Source organism: Fukomys damarensis, unplaced genomic scaffold (assembly GCF_012274545.1).
Source record: "Fukomys damarensis isolate Sample0158 unplaced genomic scaffold, DMR_v1.0_HiC HiC_scaffold_34, whole genome shotgun sequence".
NCBI classification, from domain to species: domain Eukaryota; kingdom Metazoa; phylum Chordata; class Mammalia; order Rodentia; family Bathyergidae; genus Fukomys; species Fukomys damarensis.
Window position 1 is genome coordinate 22,882,296 of NW_022900946.1, and position 16,209 is coordinate 22,898,504.

The 16,209-nt window shown below is 52.4% G+C and overlaps 3 protein-coding genes across 4 annotated transcripts in view; 2 read left to right on the forward strand and 1 right to left on the reverse strand.

Moving 5' to 3' along the window:
- The window catches only part of Rhbdf1 (rhomboid 5 homolog 1), an 8,293-nt gene extending 4,463 nt beyond the window's left edge, over positions 1-3,830 (forward strand). Inside the window, 10 exon segments of the mRNA XM_010620796.1 lie at positions 2-149; positions 266-340; positions 421-582; positions 1,199-1,299; positions 1,439-1,502; positions 1,871-1,965; positions 2,476-2,551; positions 2,622-2,722; positions 2,839-2,992; positions 3,178-3,830. Coding sequence (XP_010619098.1) covers positions 2-149; positions 266-340; positions 421-582; positions 1,199-1,299; positions 1,439-1,502; positions 1,871-1,965; positions 2,476-2,551; positions 2,622-2,722; positions 2,839-2,992; positions 3,178-3,597 — 1,396 coding nt within the window. The 3' untranslated portion in view covers positions 3,598-3,830.
- Positions 3,831-4,323: 493 nt separating this feature from the next.
- On the reverse strand, positions 4,324-7,135 carry Snrnp25 (small nuclear ribonucleoprotein U11/U12 subunit 25). Of its 2 annotated transcripts, none has more exons than XM_010620646.3 (5): positions 6,949-7,135; positions 6,057-6,084; positions 5,786-5,891; positions 5,307-5,381; positions 4,324-4,938 (listed from the first exon to the last, which is right to left on the reverse strand). In XM_010620646.3, the coding sequence occupies exons 1-5, from the start codon at positions 7,126-7,128 to the stop codon at positions 4,881-4,883; spliced, it is 447 nt and encodes a 148-aa protein (XP_010618948.1). In that variant the 5' UTR covers positions 7,129-7,135; the 3' UTR covers positions 4,324-4,880. The 2 variants fall into 2 exon arrangements, with proteins under 2 accessions (XP_010618948.1, XP_010618947.1); XM_010620645.3 differs by lacking the exon at positions 6,057-6,084 and adding an exon at positions 6,127-6,217 and having other exon boundaries at positions 4,594-4,938.
- Positions 7,136-7,277: 142 nt separating this feature from the next.
- Positions 7,278-12,386, forward strand: Polr3k (RNA polymerase III subunit K). Its single transcript, XM_010620647.3, has 3 exons — positions 7,278-7,490; positions 8,974-9,061; positions 11,935-12,386. Exons 1-3 carry the CDS (start codon positions 7,380-7,382, stop codon positions 12,060-12,062), a joined length of 327 nt encoding a protein of 108 aa, XP_010618949.1. The 5' UTR covers positions 7,278-7,379; the 3' UTR covers positions 12,063-12,386.
- The last annotated feature ends 3,823 nt before the right edge of the window (positions 12,387-16,209 follow it).

Below are 16,209 nucleotides of genomic sequence, written 5' to 3' on the forward strand. Positions count from 1 at the left end.
GGCCGGCGGAGGACACTGGCTCATGCTCCGCCTGCAGGCCCTTCTTCACCTACTGGCTCACCTTTGTGCACTCGCTGGTCACCGTTCTAGCCGTGAGCATCTATGGCTTCGCGCCCGTGGGCTTCTCGCAGCATGAGACGGTGGACTCGGTGAGCTCTCACGCGCCCCGGGGCCGCGTGCGTGGCTCTGGGTCCTGGACCCCCTCGGGCCATGCGCTGGGAGGTGGCGTCCTGCTCAGCCTGGCCTGATCCTGGCTGTCCCCCAGGTATTGCGGAACCGGGGTGTTTACGAGAATGTCAAGTACGTGCAGCAGGAGAACTTCTGGATCGGCCCCAGCTCGGTGAGGGCGGGGGCTGAGGGCGGGGCCTGGCAGGGCAGGTTGGGGGGCCCGGGCCCCAGCTGCTGTCTCTTTCTCTGCAGGAGGCCCTCATTCACCTGGGTGCCAAGTTCTCACCCTGCATGCGCCAGGACCCACAGGTGCACAGCTTCATCAGCACTGCTCGTGAACGGGAGAAGCACTCTGCCTGCTGCGTGCGCAACGACCGCTCGGGCTGCGTGCAGACCTCGGAGGAGGAGTGCTCGGTGGGTCTGCACGGCTCCTGCCCTTGGCTCTCCGTGTCCCCAGACTTCACCCTGGCTCACTGTCAGGGTGGCCTTGGACTCATGTAGTCCGGGCTGGCCTTGAACTTGCAGCGATCCTCCTGCCTCAGCCTCCCAAGTGCTGGGATTACCGTCCTGTGCCACCACGTTCTGCTACCCTGGCTTCTGATGCATCACGCCTTGCCTGTGGCTGTCATGACCTCTCACTCCTGCCCTCCTCTGTCTCTAGTTCCCGTAGATGATTAGTTGCCTTTTTGTTTGGTCTTGGTTTGGCTCTGTGCTGTGCCTGTGCCCTAGTTAGTGTAAGTGCCGCTGCCTCCCGAGCTCTCAGGATCTGATGTGGAGGTGCGTCGTTCATGTTTCCTGACGTAGGACACAGAGGCCGCTTTTAAACTGCTAGGAATTACTAGGCTGTTGAACTCGGTGTGACAGAATCTCCTCTGGCTGTGAGTGCACTTTAGGAGTGTAGACTAGGGGTGAAGTGGTGGAGTAGAGGAGCTCCGTGGCTTTGCTTTGACTCCTGACTCAGACCCCACACCGTGCTGACTGAACCGGGAAGGGCTGGGCTCTGACCGGGGCTGACCCTGTGTCCCTGCAGTCCACGCTGGCAGTGTGGGTGAAGTGGCCCAGGCATCCCAGTGCCCCAGACCTTGCCGGTCACAAGAGGCAGTTTGGCTCTGTCTGCCACCAAGACCCCAGGTTAGTCCGGCTGGCTGTCGCCTTCCCTGCCTCTGCCCACATCTCCTGGAAGGGTTAGGTGCTCCTGCTCACTGCACGCTGGGGGGGAAGGCGCCAACCGGGCTGGAGCAGGCTGCAACCATGTACTGGGCTCGTGCAGGGTGTGTGATGAGCCCTCCTCTGAGGATCCCCACGAGTGGCCAGAAGACATCACCAAGTGGCCGGTAAGCAGAAGTCGGGGGATTTTGGGGGTACTCGTCATGTGGGGTAGGAGGCCATACTCTACCCACTGGTGACACCAGAGACTCCCACTGTGGGCCCACCCGTTTTTAGCTGCTGCGTCCCTGGTCTTTGCCCAATAAGGCCTCCTTCTCCAGGCGAGGGCTCTAGGTAGAGAACGGGAGGGTCAGGCGATGTCCTCCCACCGACGGATGGCCCAGCTGAGGCTTTAGGGCATGGTGGTTTGCTGGAGTTAAAGAAGGCCCTGTTTCTACCCCATCACACCGCCCATCTCTGCCTCAGCCCCCTAATTGGATGTGGGGCCAAGAACCGGGGGAGGCCGTGACCTAGCTCTTCCCTATTTGTGACCTAGATCTGTACCAAAAACAGTGCTGGGAACCACACCAATCACCCTCACATGGACTGTGTCATAACCGGCCGGCCCTGCTGCATTGGCACCAAGGGCAGGTAGGTGTGCGGTGCGTGTTTCTGGGCTCACTTCACGGTCCTAGACCGCACGCTTCTCCCTCACCACGTCTTGGCGCGTGTGGCGGCGGCACACACCTATAATCTCAGCTACATAGGAGGCCAAGGTAGAGCATCATGAGCTTGAGGGACTTGGGCAACTTAACAGCTTGTCTCAAAGTACAAAGTACGGAGAATCAGCTTAGTGCTTGTCTAGCATGTGCAGGGCCCTGGTACAGTCCCCAGTACTGCCAAAGCCAGTCAGCGAAGGGCTAGGGTCCCTGGGTTCAATCCCCGGTAACCACCCGCAACAGAACACCACGTCCTGAAATAATTCAAGATGTAACAGGGCTGTGGGGTGAGAAAGGGTCAGCAAAGGGTAGGCAGCAAGTGGGCAGGTGCACGGGTCGGAGATGTTGGCCTGGGTAGTAGGAGCAGATGCCTCTGCCCTTAGACCCCAGCGATCCCCTCAATGCAGGGTGTCACCCTCCCGACCTTGGCCTGACCTTCCAGGTGTGAAATCACCTCCCGGGAGTACTGCGACTTCATGCGAGGCTACTTCCACGAGGAGGCCACGCTCTGCTCTCAGGTTGGCTTCCGGGGTGTGTCCCCGCCCTTGTGCCCGGTTACTTCCGGTACTGACCGGCCACTCTGCACAGGTGCACTGCATGGATGATGTGTGCGGTCTCCTGCCTTTCCTCAACCCTGAGGTGCCTGACCAGTTCTACCGCCTGTGGCTGTCCCTCTTCCTGCACGCTGGGCAAGTGAAACTGGCCTGGGCAGGTGGCCTCGGGGACCCCGGGAGCGGTTGGCCGGTGGCGGTGGAGCCATTGTCCCTGCTGAGTGCTCCTATCCTGCACCCCCTGCCACCCACAGGATTCTGCACTGCCTGGTGTCCGTTTGCTTCCAGATGACTGTCCTGCGCGACCTGGAAAAGCTAGCAGGCTGGCACCGCATAGCCATCATCTATCTGCTGAGTGGCGTCACTGGCAACCTGGCCAGTGCCATCTTCCTGCCATACAGGGCGGAGGTAAGGCTGCCCCCCTGGGTGGGGACCTCCACGTGGGCCTACGGCCCTGCCTGAACCCGGTCTTACCGAGCCCCAGTGCCCCGCCTGGGAGAGTCTTCTTTGGTTCTCGGTCCCGGTGTGCTCTGGGCCCAGGAGGCTGCTCGCCCGGCCGGCTCACAGCCGCCTGTCACTGCCACTGCCCCCAGGTGGGCCCGGCCGGCTCGCAGTTTGGCATCCTGGCCTGCCTCTTCGTGGAGCTCTTCCAGAGCTGGCAGATCCTGGCACGGCCCTGGCGCGCCTTCTTCAAGCTGCTGGCTGTGGTGCTCTTCCTCTTCGCCTTCGGGCTGCTGCCCTGGATCGACAACTTTGCGCACATCTCGGGCTTCGTCAGCGGCCTCTTCCTCTCCTTTGCTTTCTTGCCCTACATCAGCTTCGGCAGGTTTGACCTGTACCGCAAACGCTGCCAGATCATCGTCTCCCAGGCGGTCTTCCTGGGCCTGCTGGCCGGCCTGGTGACCCTCTTCTACTTCTATCCCGTGCGCTGTGAGTGGTGCGAGTTCCTCACCTGCATCCCCTTCACCGACAAGTTCTGTGAGAAGTATGAGCTGGACGCTCAGCTCCACTGAGCCGGCCGTGGGTGCTGGTGGCCATGACCACCCTCACCCTCACAGGCACGCAGGACTCTGCCTCATCCGTGTGGGACTTGCGTTTTCTGGACACAGACCTCTTGTGCCTTGTTCCTTTATACTGCCGGGCATTTATTACACGAATTCCCATGATAACCCTTCTAACTAGTCCCTCGACGACCACTGCATGTGGCCAATAAATGGACCGGGAGCGTTTTAGCTGCCACTAACTGGACTGGGGCTGTCTCCTCCTTCCTGGTTTCTGGCTGGGGCAGTGGAGGGAGGCCCTGCAGGATCTGGCCCCCGAGCCACAATCCCAGAACAGATGCAGCCACATACTCTCTTACCTCTTCCTGCAGCCAGGTGGGTGCACCTTGCCTGCCTTTCTTGGAGGGACTGGTAAGCCAGTGCTGGACAGACCTGGGGAGGGACTGCCACATCTCCCACATCCGCAGTGGGAAGCACCCCGTCGGTATCCCCTGAGCCTGTTTCCACCCCTTGCTGCCTTTCTGTCCACTGAGCTTGGGAGGCTGTTGCTCTTGGGAACTCTACGCGTGGAGGCTGGCGGCCCAGGTACACTTGTGTCACACACTTACTGCCAGTGCAGGCTCTGCGAGACTGGCAGGTCCTGGTTTCTTTGGTCTTTGAGACAGGGTCTTCCTATGTAGTTGAGACTGACCTGGAACTCACTACGTAGCCCAGGCTGGCCTTGAACTCACAGCAATCCTCCTGCCTCAGCCTCCCGAGTGCTGGGATTGTAGACGCCTGGCAGGTCCTTGTTTCTTCACGGGCACAGACAGAAAACAGCCACTTAGCTTTTCTTCACAAATCCTTGCTGTGGAGACCATGGTCATAGCACGTGACATGGCCACAGGACTCGGGGTGCTCTCTCGGACTACACCTCGTGTGCCAGTTCTTGGCCATGTCCTACCCTCTGCGACGGGGCAAAGCCACACCCCCTACACAGGGTACTTTCTGACACAGCTTTCTGACTTCAAAATATGAAGCAAACAGCTTTATTGTGTACACAAGGCCAGGCCCCCAGCCCCGGGACCAAGGTTTTTAAGTCCAGCAAGAGGTCAGGTCAAGTTCACAGAAAAGCAGGAACACAGGCTTGCCCTATCCTAGTCCTGAGGGACCCAAGGTTCACACTGACAGGTCCCACTGGGCGCAGTGTGGACACAGTCACCCTAACATCCTTTTTTATGAGGAGAACGTTGACTGGAGGGATCCATCTTGCTGGGAAAGCTCAACCACTGAATCAAGGTGTCCTTGTGTGAGGTTCACTTTTGCCTCAGCTTTTTGATGAAGGACACCTCATCCCGATTCCGGATACCATAACTGGAAAAAAAGGAACGATAATGTCTGTCTGACCCATGGAAGGACTGTGGTTAACGCCCCCCCAAGGCTTGTGAAGGACCAAGAAAGAGCAAGTGACAATGAGCGTGGTACTGAGGGAGGCCGAGAGGTGCCGTGTGCACCCCGCAGGCCATAAAGCACCAGCAGCGGCCGTAACCTCGTGCCTGCTCTCAGCAGTGGGAATCAGCAGGGGCCCTGGTGCTGCTCCTCTCCCTGCTGTTCACCCAGTAGAAGCTCCTGGTTTCAGGGCTGTCAAAGGTGTTCCTGCCGCACCCTCTGACAGAGCACAGGTCTGCAGAGGGTAACGGACTACGTGTCCCTCTAGAGTTCAAGACACGGCCTGAACTTACTCTCGGAGCCTTTTCCTGTCCTCTGTGAGCTTCTCTCCTGCGGAGGTCAGATGGTACGTCCTCCACACATAGGACCTGCAAAACGGAGACTCGATCAACCCCTTTCTACCCAAAGCAGGGGAACAGCAGTGGGATGAGGGGTTGAGGTGCATAGCTGTATGGGCTTTTCTTCTGTACAGTGTACACAGCAGGACCGAGGCAGATGCAAGGACACTGCCTGACTAGGGAGACCATTTCAGATGTAGTAATGGCCTGAGGTGCCCGGGTGAAGAATCCAGCAGTGCAGGTGGGGTGACGCTGCTTCCAGCACGAGTGTATAGAGAACAGCAGAGGTAGGAGCCCTCGGCCCATCTGCACGCTCGCACGACAGCTCTGTAGCGGACGTAGGCTGGGGCGGTGCAAAGGTGGAGGCGCTTCCCGCAGCGGCCTCACGCCAGCCCCAGGAAGGGGTGCGGAGAAGGGTCCGCTCCTCCACTCACCAGCTGACGTGCTGAATGCCCCCCTCACGCTCCTGCTTGAGTTGCACATATCTCTGAATGGCCTTCTTCAGGTCCAGGACCGTGGCGTTCTGCACGACCACCACAGCTGCAACCACAAACGGACACAGGTGGGAGAAGACCCTCGTGGGAATCCAGAGCCGTCTCTGAGGGCGGGAGAGCGGTCCAGAGCTTGTCTGGCTCCGAGGCTCCGTTGGTCAGGATGGGCTTGTGGGCGTCCCAGGACCCCTGGGCGTGGCCCGGAGTTTCTCACCCATGAGCTCTGATAATAGTATCTTCTCCTGGAGCAAGGACAGGGAGAAAAGGAAGACGACAGCACTTACGCATTACTTCTCCATCCATCTTGCATACTCGGACTGTCATTGCTTGGCCATATTCTAGTGCTATCTGGGAGTTGACCTCTTCCAAAGTAACCTGGGAAAGACCAAAGGTTGAGGCGGGAACCCTGGGCCTCTATTACTGAAAACAAACAAAACAAGCTGACGGTGGCCAAAAGTGATGCCTCTTTTTACGAAGAGCAACAAGGAGAATAAGCTGCTGCCCGTATGTTAGGGAGTTCTGTTTCTCAGTACCCTGTCCATTTATTTATTTACTTAGGCTGTACTGGGGATAGACTTGGGACCTCATCTGTGTTAGGCAAGTGCTGCACCACTGAGCTACACCCGAGCCCTCCACGTTTTTATACAATATCCAGAGGACAGACTCCGGGGCGGGGCAAAGGACCAGTGAAGAGAATGGGCCCGCGTGAGGATGGGACTGGTTTGAGAGAAGACGCTGGGGCCAACCCTTCTCCCTCCCAGCCCCTGCTGGTTGAGATCCTAACGCGCCTTCCGACTTAGGGTGCGGCAGGTGTGCAAAAACATCACCAGGTATCAAAAAGTAATGATAAAAAGCTTCACTGAAGTATTCAAGAAAACAGAGGCTGGCCGGGGATTTAGCTCAGTGGTGCCGCAGCCTGCCTCGCAAGCGCAAGGTCCCGAGTTCGAGCTCGAGTTCCCCCCCAAAAGAAAGTAGAGGGTGGGCAGCGGATGCAGCTCGGCAATGCCCAGCACTGGGTAGTGGGGAGGAAGTCGGCCGGGCCGGGCAGCCCACGCCCGTAATCTCTACTCCGGAGGCGCCTTCCTCGGATCCGGCAGTTCGCCTACCTGGATCGGTAGGTCGCAGAGCAGCGGGTCCTGCACCACCATGGCGAGACCCTCCTGGAACACGTCCACGGCCTCGGAGTGAGGCAGCGTCTCCTCTTCATCCTCATCGTCCTCCAGCTCCTCCGATCCACGCGCGGCCTCCGAGTCTTCCAGAGCCTCTGGTTCCCGGGATGCTTCCATCCAGCTGGGGGGGGGGGGGAAGGGGAGGGGGTGAAGAGGTTCGGAGCGCGCACGCGCAAACCCTGGGCCCTCCAAGCTGAGGCCGTCCAACCATTGGTGAGCCGAGGGGCGGACGGCAGCAATGACCAATGAGAAATGTGGGACCGCCTGCCGCAAGGCCCGCTGGGAGCAAGCGGACTGCGGATTGGTTGGAGGAGCGGGATCGTCTGTCTGTGTGAGCTGCGGCCGTGGGACTCGGTTGTGTGCTCGTCATGCTGCTTTTCTGCCCCGGCTGCGGGAACGGGCTGATCGTGGAGGAGGGACAGCGCTGTCACCGCTTCGCCTGCAACACTTGCCCCTACGTGCACAACATCACCCGCAAGGTGGGCCCTGGGCTCCCGCGCGGCTGCCGCCTCCCTCCCGGCCACCGCGACTCGGCCTGTGTCTGCGCGGTCACCGCGCCTTCCGGCGGGGTGCAGGGCCCGAAGTCCAGCCGTTGCTCCCTCGGTGTTGTCGCCCCGGCTGGCCGCGGCCACCCCCTGGCTCACCAGGGACCTCCCCGTCTGGCCCCGCGCTCCCGGAGTGGTCGTGATAGGGCCGCGTCAGAGTCCGAGTTGAGCTCGGAAACGTAGAGCGGTTCCGCAGTGCTCCCCGGGCCCGCTTCCCATGTTGCGTCTCTGACTTCGGGTGCCAGCGTGCTTTCCCTTAACTCTTTTGTCCCGAACCCAGTCACATGGGCCTGCTGGAAGATCTCCCATCGAGCACATGGCACCGGTAGGGCTTTGCAGGTGTTACTTTTCGACCTAGATCGCCGTCTGGCTCCTTGGTCTTGTCCTACTTAGGTGATTATTCTATTTAAAATTGTAGCCCCTCCTAGTTTATCTTTCTTGTTTTATTTATTTATTTATTTTGGGTTTTTTGAGACAGGGTCTCACTGTGTAGCCCAGGCTGGTCTCCAACTCACAGCGAACCTCCTGCCTCAGCCTCCCCAGTGCTGGGATTATAGGCGTGCGCCACCACGCCCGGCTTCCTTGTTTTATTTTTTTCCATGGGCCTCATAACTTTTTAATGTACTTAGTAGTTTGTGTGTCTTGTTAATGTTAGGATATAAGCTTGGGAGGGCAGAGATTTCTGTTTCGTTTTCTCCTGTGTACTAGGCTCAGCATCTAGAACGGAATCTAGAATATATTAATTGTCTGTAAGGTGTGAATGATGCACACTGTATTATATAGCTTGTAATTTTCCCTTATAATCCAACTTTGCTTTTTAGTATTTAGGACACATTACTGCTCCCTCATTCTTAATGTTTGCCTGTTGCACCTTACAGCTGTGTGGTTTTAGAGCATGAAACTATGGGCAGATGAGCTTTTATGTGATTTTGAAATTTCAGGAATGTCTGATAAAATTTGAGAAAGAAACCAAGAGTGACCTACTTTGAAATTTTCTTCCTGGGAGTGGTTGGGCTACCCAGCTACGTGGTACTGATTGGCTTCCCTTTGTTTCTTTCATCTTGGGATACCTCTCATAAGAGGTATGGGAAGGTGTTATCTGATGTGAGGTATCCTCTCAGAGGTCTGGGAGAAGAGCAGGTCACATCCAAGCCATTACCCCTGCTGCTCTGGGGCTTCTCCCAGTCTTTACAGAGGTACCTGACAGCTGAACCTGTGTCTTCTGCTTAGAGAACATCCCAGTGGACCTCTGCATGCCGGTGGTGTGTTGCTGTCAGATAGGAACTTTGTTCATTTGGCATCTCTTCGCTTTTTGTGGAGGGAAGGAAGTTAAGGGGACATCTGGGGGCGGTTGCTGTTTAGCGGCTTAGGTTTGTGCTGTTCACTGACTTTCAGTCTGAAGGTTTGTTTTTGGTAGGTAACAAACCGGAAGTACCCAAAGCTGAAAGAAGTGGACGATGTACTTGGAGGATCAGCAGCCTGGGAGAACGTTGACTCTACTGCAGGTGAGAGGGAGAGCCTTTTCCATTGGCAAGCTGTGGAAAGTGTGCTGTTGTTGACTGTGTCACTGCTTGGCAGGATCTGTGACGTATTTGTTTGGTGTAGGCTTCTAAAAGTGAGAAATGCATTTTTCTTTAGTTTATTATTTAAAATTTGTTACACAAACAATGTTGGTATAAGCTCTGGAGTTAGATTCTCAGAGCCACCTCTTTTTTTTTTTTGAGGCAGAGCCTCACTATGTAGTTGAGACTGACCTGGAACTCACTGTGTGGCCCAGGCTGGTCTCCAACTCACAGCGATCCTCCTGCCTCAGCCTCCCAAGTGCTGGGATTACAGGTGTGCGACACCACGCCCAGCTTCTGGGCAAACTCTTGTTATAGGCTGTTGGTTGTGTCTCTGGAAATCTCTGGCTCCCACACACATAGCTGGTGAGAGCTAGAATTGAGTTGCCAAGTGCTGGGGGCTGTAAGAGGCCCCTACAGGTGACCACTCTAAAGAAGGCAACAGTGACCAGAGATAAGTCAGAGACTAGAGAAACAAAAAAGTATTTTTAGCCAGGGATTTAGCTCAGTGGTGCTGCTGCCTGCCTTGCCTTGCACAAGTGCAAGGTCCTGAGTTCGATCCCTGGCCCTGGTACCCCCCCAAAAAAAAAGATATTTTTATTTTAATATGAATTTTAGAAAGTTAGTACCAGCGAGGATTAAAAGTATAGGTTGAGTAAAATAAGTGATTTTTTGTTGTTTATTTTGTTTTGACTCAAGGTCTTGCTTTGTATGTAGTCCAGGTTAGTCTGGAACTCACAGTGATCCTCCTGCCTCAGCCTCCTGCGTGCTGGATTTATAGACGTGTGCTGCCACCCCTGGCATATTTAAGTTTGTTTTTTTAAAATTTTGTCTTGATTATTATTTGATAGACATAGATGGGAAAGAAAAGGACCCTTTATAATCTTTTTTTTTTTTTTTTTTTTTTTTGGTCCCTTTCAAAACACTGGATTGAGCCCGGGGTCTTGCACATGCTATGCAGGTGGTGTTTTACTGAGCTACATCCCTATACCTTTTTAAAACGTGATTTCATCGCTTCTCAGCCTTTTGGCTAAGATCAAGTGTAAAATGTTTATTTTGCCAGGCATGGTGGTACATGCCTGTAAACCCCAGAACTCAGAAGGCTGAGGCAAGAGGATCACTGTGAGTTCGAGACCAGCCTGAACTATGCAGTGAGACTGTTTCAAAACCAACAAAAGGAATTGATTAGAGTTATAACCTGTTTGAGAGGGGAACGGTTAACTCATGATTAATGTTCTCTTTCCCCCCAGAGAGGAACATAGGCATATATGTTAAAAAGTTAAAATCAAACACAAATCTGCTGTGTTGAAGCAGCTGGAGAAGCTGTTGCTAAAATGGCTCCGTGTACGGAGTCATCCACTGGGAAGATGAGATACCGCATGTCCACTGTTGAGGGAGCTGTGATACCCTTCCTGGGGAGAATACCAGTGTTGACCTCCAAAGTACAACCGCCCGAGAGTTACCAGCTTAGTCCCATTGTGCTGCTGTTACAGAATACCACAGAGTGGGCCATTTATGACATTCTGGGGGCTGGGAAGAAGTCCAAGGGGCTGATGCAGCTCTGGTGAAGGAGCTCTGTGGGAGTGCGGAGCAGACCTGCAGCAGCCCTGGTCACTGAGCTGCAGGGTGCAAGGGCCTCCGTGCTCTTCAGTTCTGCTCTACAAAATCGCTAGGTGGCTTTTCCGCCAGTTCTGTCAAGGCACTCTCCTTCCCTTTAAGGCCTCCTCAGAATGGTCTGGTTCTATGGTGTCTGTTTAGGGCCGTGTGAGCAACCTCTAGGAAGAAGCAGCTGTCCCTGGAGCTCCTTTGTTTTGAGTCCTTCCCGGAAACCCCGTGCTGCATTCACAGTGACAACCTTTTTCCATCACTCACTTCAAAGCTATTCTCGTAGCTGGGTGCAGTGGTCCATGCTTGTAGTTCTGGCACTTAGGAGGCTGAGGCAAGAGCATTGCCGTGAGTTTGAGGCCAGCTTGGACTGCATAGTGAGCTCAAGGCCAGCTTGAGCTGCACAGACCCTGTCTCAAGAAAAGTGACAAAACTATTCTAGTTTTACCTGGGGAGGGAGTGCTGTGTATTTGTGGTTCTCAGCTACTTGGAAGGCTGAACCCCAGATTCAAGGCCAGTGTGGGACTATAGCAAGGCCCTATCTCAAAAAGGAAAAAAAAAGAAAAAGAAAAAGTTGTTTCAGCCTCTGTTTATTGCCCAGTACCAAGTATTTTGTTACAGTAGCACAAAACAGACTGACATATTCACCGGCTTTGTTGTTCCCATTTGGTCTTCAATCAAATTTGAAAGAAAAGAGGAATCCAAGGGCAGGAGATTTAGCTCACTGGTTTTGCCACCTGCCTCACAAGCACAAGGACCTGAGTTTGATCCCTGGTACCCACAAAAAAAAAAAAAAAAAAAAAAAAAAAAAAAAGAAAAGAAAAGAGGAATCCAGGGAGGGGAGAGGAATGTTTTAAAGTTGTAGAAGCCAGGTGTGGTGGCGCACGCCTGTAATCCCAGCACTCGGGAGGCTGAGACAGGAGGATCGCTGTGAGTTTGAGACCAGCCTGGGCTACATAGTGAGTTCCAGGTCAGTCTCAACTACATAGTGAGACCCTGTCTCAAAAAACAAAACAGAAAAAAAAAAACAAAAGTTGTAGGTCTCCGTGACTTCCTCAGGGTGAGTGCATGCAGGTGTCCCTAGACTTACTTTGTCAGGGGAGATCAGATGAACGAGTCGGTCTTCACCTACTTTTGAGGGGTGCGTTCTTCACAAGCATCAAAGCGTCATTTCTGTGTAACGTGGGTCACTTGGTTTTTCTCATTGCCAGAACCGTGTCCCAAATGCGAACACCCCCGCGCCTACTTCATGCAGCTTCAGACCCGCTCTGCAGATGAGCCGATGACCACCTTCTACAAGTGCTGCAGTGCCCAGTGCGGACACCGCTGGAGGGATTAGGCTGGCGCGGCTGCCTCAGTATCTGCCGGGAGTGGGAACTGTGTCCTGGGGGTCTTTGTCGGACCCTTTTGGGGTGAGGGCCAGCGTGTCAGGAAATGTAGGCATCTGCCGGTTAGGGTGGGTGAGGTCACTCGTGTCCGGGGAGTTTTGTGTGTGGGGAGGAGACCTGAAAAGAAGTACAGTGTCGGGTCCTGTTCCTTCATCTTCTGCATTTACTGGGCGGTTGACATTTCTTTGCCACTATCCAACAGTCTGCACTGTTACACAATGTAGCACACGATTCCTAAATATTTAATTTATTTAAGCAAAATTCTGAGTATTTCATAAAAAATGAAAGCTAATACTGTGTTTCGTTGTTGTTGTTACTGCTATTTTAAGTACTGGGGATTAAACCCAGAGACACTGCAGCACTGAGCCGTATACACCCGGCCCATTTTTAATTTTGAGCCTGGGTGACGCTCAGACTCCGCCTTCTGTGTTAGCCGCCCACATTGCTAGGGTTACAGGAGTGCACCGCCGTGCCAGGCCAGCATCACTGCTGTGGGGCTTTGGGGCCCTTATTGAGTGAAATAGGGGTGGCTTAGGGACACCAGGACAGTTGGTTTGATAACAGAGATGGTGCTGAACGACTCACGGCTGAGAGCAGTGTAAAACATGGCGCTATGGACGGAGACCGTTCACATCCCAGGCAGGACGGAGGGGACACCGTGAGACTTCATCACATGACTCAAGTAGTGTGCAGTTTAGAACATGAATCTGGCTGGGTACTGTGGAGCGTTCCTACAACCCCCAGCTGCTTGGGAGGGTGAGGCAGGAGAATCCCAAGTTCAAGGTCAGCCCAGGCAACTCTGAGAGACCCTATCCAAGACAACCCAACAGCGAAACAACTCATGAATTGTTTATTTTGCGCCTGCCTCACAACTGCAAGGTCCTGAGTTCGAGCTCTGGTACAAAAAAACAAAAAACCTCAAAACATAAAATTGATCTGTCCTTTTATGCTTAGAATCATTTAGATCAATACAGTGAAAAAGATTAGTTTCCTTTAAATATCTAAAATCGCTTCTTCCAAAACAACTGAAAGTAAATTTGGATTTTTCAAAATTTATGTTAACATAGTTACTGTCTTCAACGCAAAATTCAACAAACACGGTGCCTTTGGCTGTCACTTTGCAGTCACAGGCTGCCTGGTAGTGGCCGGCCTGTTAGGGACTCGGCTCTGGACCCAGAGAGCAGGCTCTGCTCCAGAGTGGAAGGGTAGCTGGGAATTTAGCTCAGTGGTTCCACTGCCTGCCTCCCAAGCACAAGGACCCGAGTTTGATCCCTGCTACCAAAACAGTGACAATAAAAAAAAACAGTAAAGTGTAGGAAAGGGGCACAAGGACCGGCCGCAAGAAGCCATCCTCAGGCCAGGCGTGGTGGTGGACACCTGTAATCCCAGCACTCGGGAGGCTGAAGCAGGAGGATCGCTGTGAGTTTGAGACCAGCCTGAGCTACATAGTGAGTTCCAGGTCAGTCTCAACTACATAGTGAGACCCTTTCTCAAACCCCCCCCCCCAAAAAAAAAGTCCTTCCTCAGTGGGAAGAGGCACTGACTTTGGTCCAAGCAGCTGGCCTGTGGGTGGATTCCTAGGTGTGACAGGTGTGAAGTCCAGGTGGAGTGAGCTGGCTGGCTTGGCTGCTGCGTATGCAGGGCTCTAACCAATCCTGACCGCAGTCTAAGACTCTCCACTGAGCTCCTCTCGCTTGGGGAGGGCACTGTGACAGCTCTCGCAGACCTCTGGTGTTTTCAGATGTGGTTTCCTTTGACTACCCAGTCAAACCTTGATTACCTGCCCGCCTTTAGGGGATTCCATAGAGTCATTTTGTTTTACATAGTGTGATGATTTACTACTTTTATTTGAAATGTATTTTCTCATATACTTCTGGTTCATTTTTTTATAGTTTCTATTTCTCTGAGATTTCATATTAATTCGGTGTATATTTCCCTTTAGCATAGTTAGAGTAACTGCTTTAAAACCATTTCTGTTTCTGCTGGGCATGGTGGTGCATACTTACAATCCCAGAATTCAGAAGGCTGAAGCAGGAGGATCTCTGCAAGTTTGAGTCGAGCCTGAACTGTATAGTGATGCACTCTCTCAACGACAACAACAAAAAAGCCCTTTTCTATTTCCAACAGCTTGGCTCTGGGGGCTGGTCTCTGTTGTCATTCTTCTTAAATATGGTCACACAGTTCCGTTTCTTCTTATGTTTAATAATTTTGTATTTATCTTGGAAATTGTGAAAAACGTTGTTGAGACTGTGGACTCTGCTGTGTTTCTCTAGAGTGTTGACTTTTTTTGTTGTCTGTGTCTTTGAGTTGGGCAGCTGCTGAAACTTCTGTTTTTTTAACCTTAGCTGGGCTGCTTGGGGTTGTCATGCACATTTGTAGTTCATGAGTCATTCAGAGACTGTTTGGATAGACTAGTGGTTTTTTTGTTTATTTGTTTGTTTTTTGTTTTTGGAGATACTCGATAGGCTTTAGTTATAGAATTTGGTGCTCTGCTCTGGCTCCCCCACGCCTAGGATCTCCTTATTTCCTCTCCAGTCCTGTGGCCTCCACTTCTGGGGTTATGGTGTGGGCAGTGTGGTCTGCTGGTCCCAAATTAGTACATTAAGGCTTCAAGAAGAGGGAGAGAATCCAGCCAGAAAGAAGGAAGCCCTCTTTAGTACGGATACTAGAGTGTGGAGGTCTCCAGTGAATAGAAAAGTATATGCTTGTGTAAATAAGGTGGGGGTGATGTTCATTGAAGTTTTTTATTTTTATTTTTTTGAGACAGGGTCTCACTATGTAGTACAGACTGACCTGGAACTCACTATGCAGCCCAGGCTGGTCTCGAACTCACAGTGATCCTCCTTCCTCAGCCTCCTGAGTGCTGGGATGACAGGCGTGCACCACCACGCCCGGCTTTTTTTTTTTTTGATCATTGAAGTTTAAATATTAGAAGGCTGCCTGCCTCAGAAACTGAAGGTCCTGAGTTTGATCCCCAGTACCAAAAAAAAAAAAAAACAAAAACAAAAAACAAAACAAAAACCCCACAAAAATCAAACAAAGAAACAAAAACCCTAAATACTAGAAAACTATATATGTCCCTGGCTGCTTGAACCATTTCATGGCTTGAACCATTTTTTTCCCGGTACCGGGGATCAAACTCAGGACCTTGTGTTTTCAAGGCAGGTGTGGCGTCACTGAGCTAAATCCCTGGCCCTTGGTTTGAACCTTTGATTTTTGTCTTGGCACAAGTCCTGGCATTCTTAGACTTGACAGTTGTAGCTCTGAGGTCACCAAATTATTTAAAATTTTATGACTCACTGTACACATACAAGCACACATGCATATACACACCCGTGTACAAGAACACACACATACACGTACACGCTGAGAAATGAATTTATTTGGTACCCCACAGAACATATGGCTAATACCTACATGACAACATGCCTCTTTTGACTAATCAAGGAAGTACAAAAATAAAACAACATAAAAAAATAAAACAACATCGAAATTTCTTTGCCTATCACAGTGGCAGAGATTAAAGACTGATATTTATGCTTGGTAAAAATTATAGGCATTGTCACAAAGAAGTTGGTGTAACATCATGGTAGGCCACTTGGGAGTATCTACCAATATTGTCAAAATACTGAGACCCCACAGTTCTACTGCTAGCAGTTTTTCATGTAGAATTACTGATTCTGGGGCCAGGGATTTAGCTCAGTGGTTCCAGTGCCTGCCTTGCAAGCGCAGGGACCTGAGTTTGATCCTCGGTACAGATCTGTTCACTGCCTTCATGTGACATTGGATATAGGCAATAATCCAAATGTCCACCGCCAGGATGTTTTATTTTGTTTTTTGACACAGGATCCTGCTGAATAGTTCAGGTTGGCCTTGAACTCACTATGTAGCTCAGGCTGGCCTTGAACTCATGGCGATCCTCCTGCCTCAGCCTCCTGAGTGTTGGGATTACAGATGTGCACCACCATGCCTGACCGTTGCAGGGATTATTAAAGCACGGGAGGTACTGTTGTCAGAGGCACAGCTATGTGCCGACTAGGAAGGTGATGGAATAGCCAGAGGTACAGGAGATTGCAAAGCTGACAGCATAGTGATTCT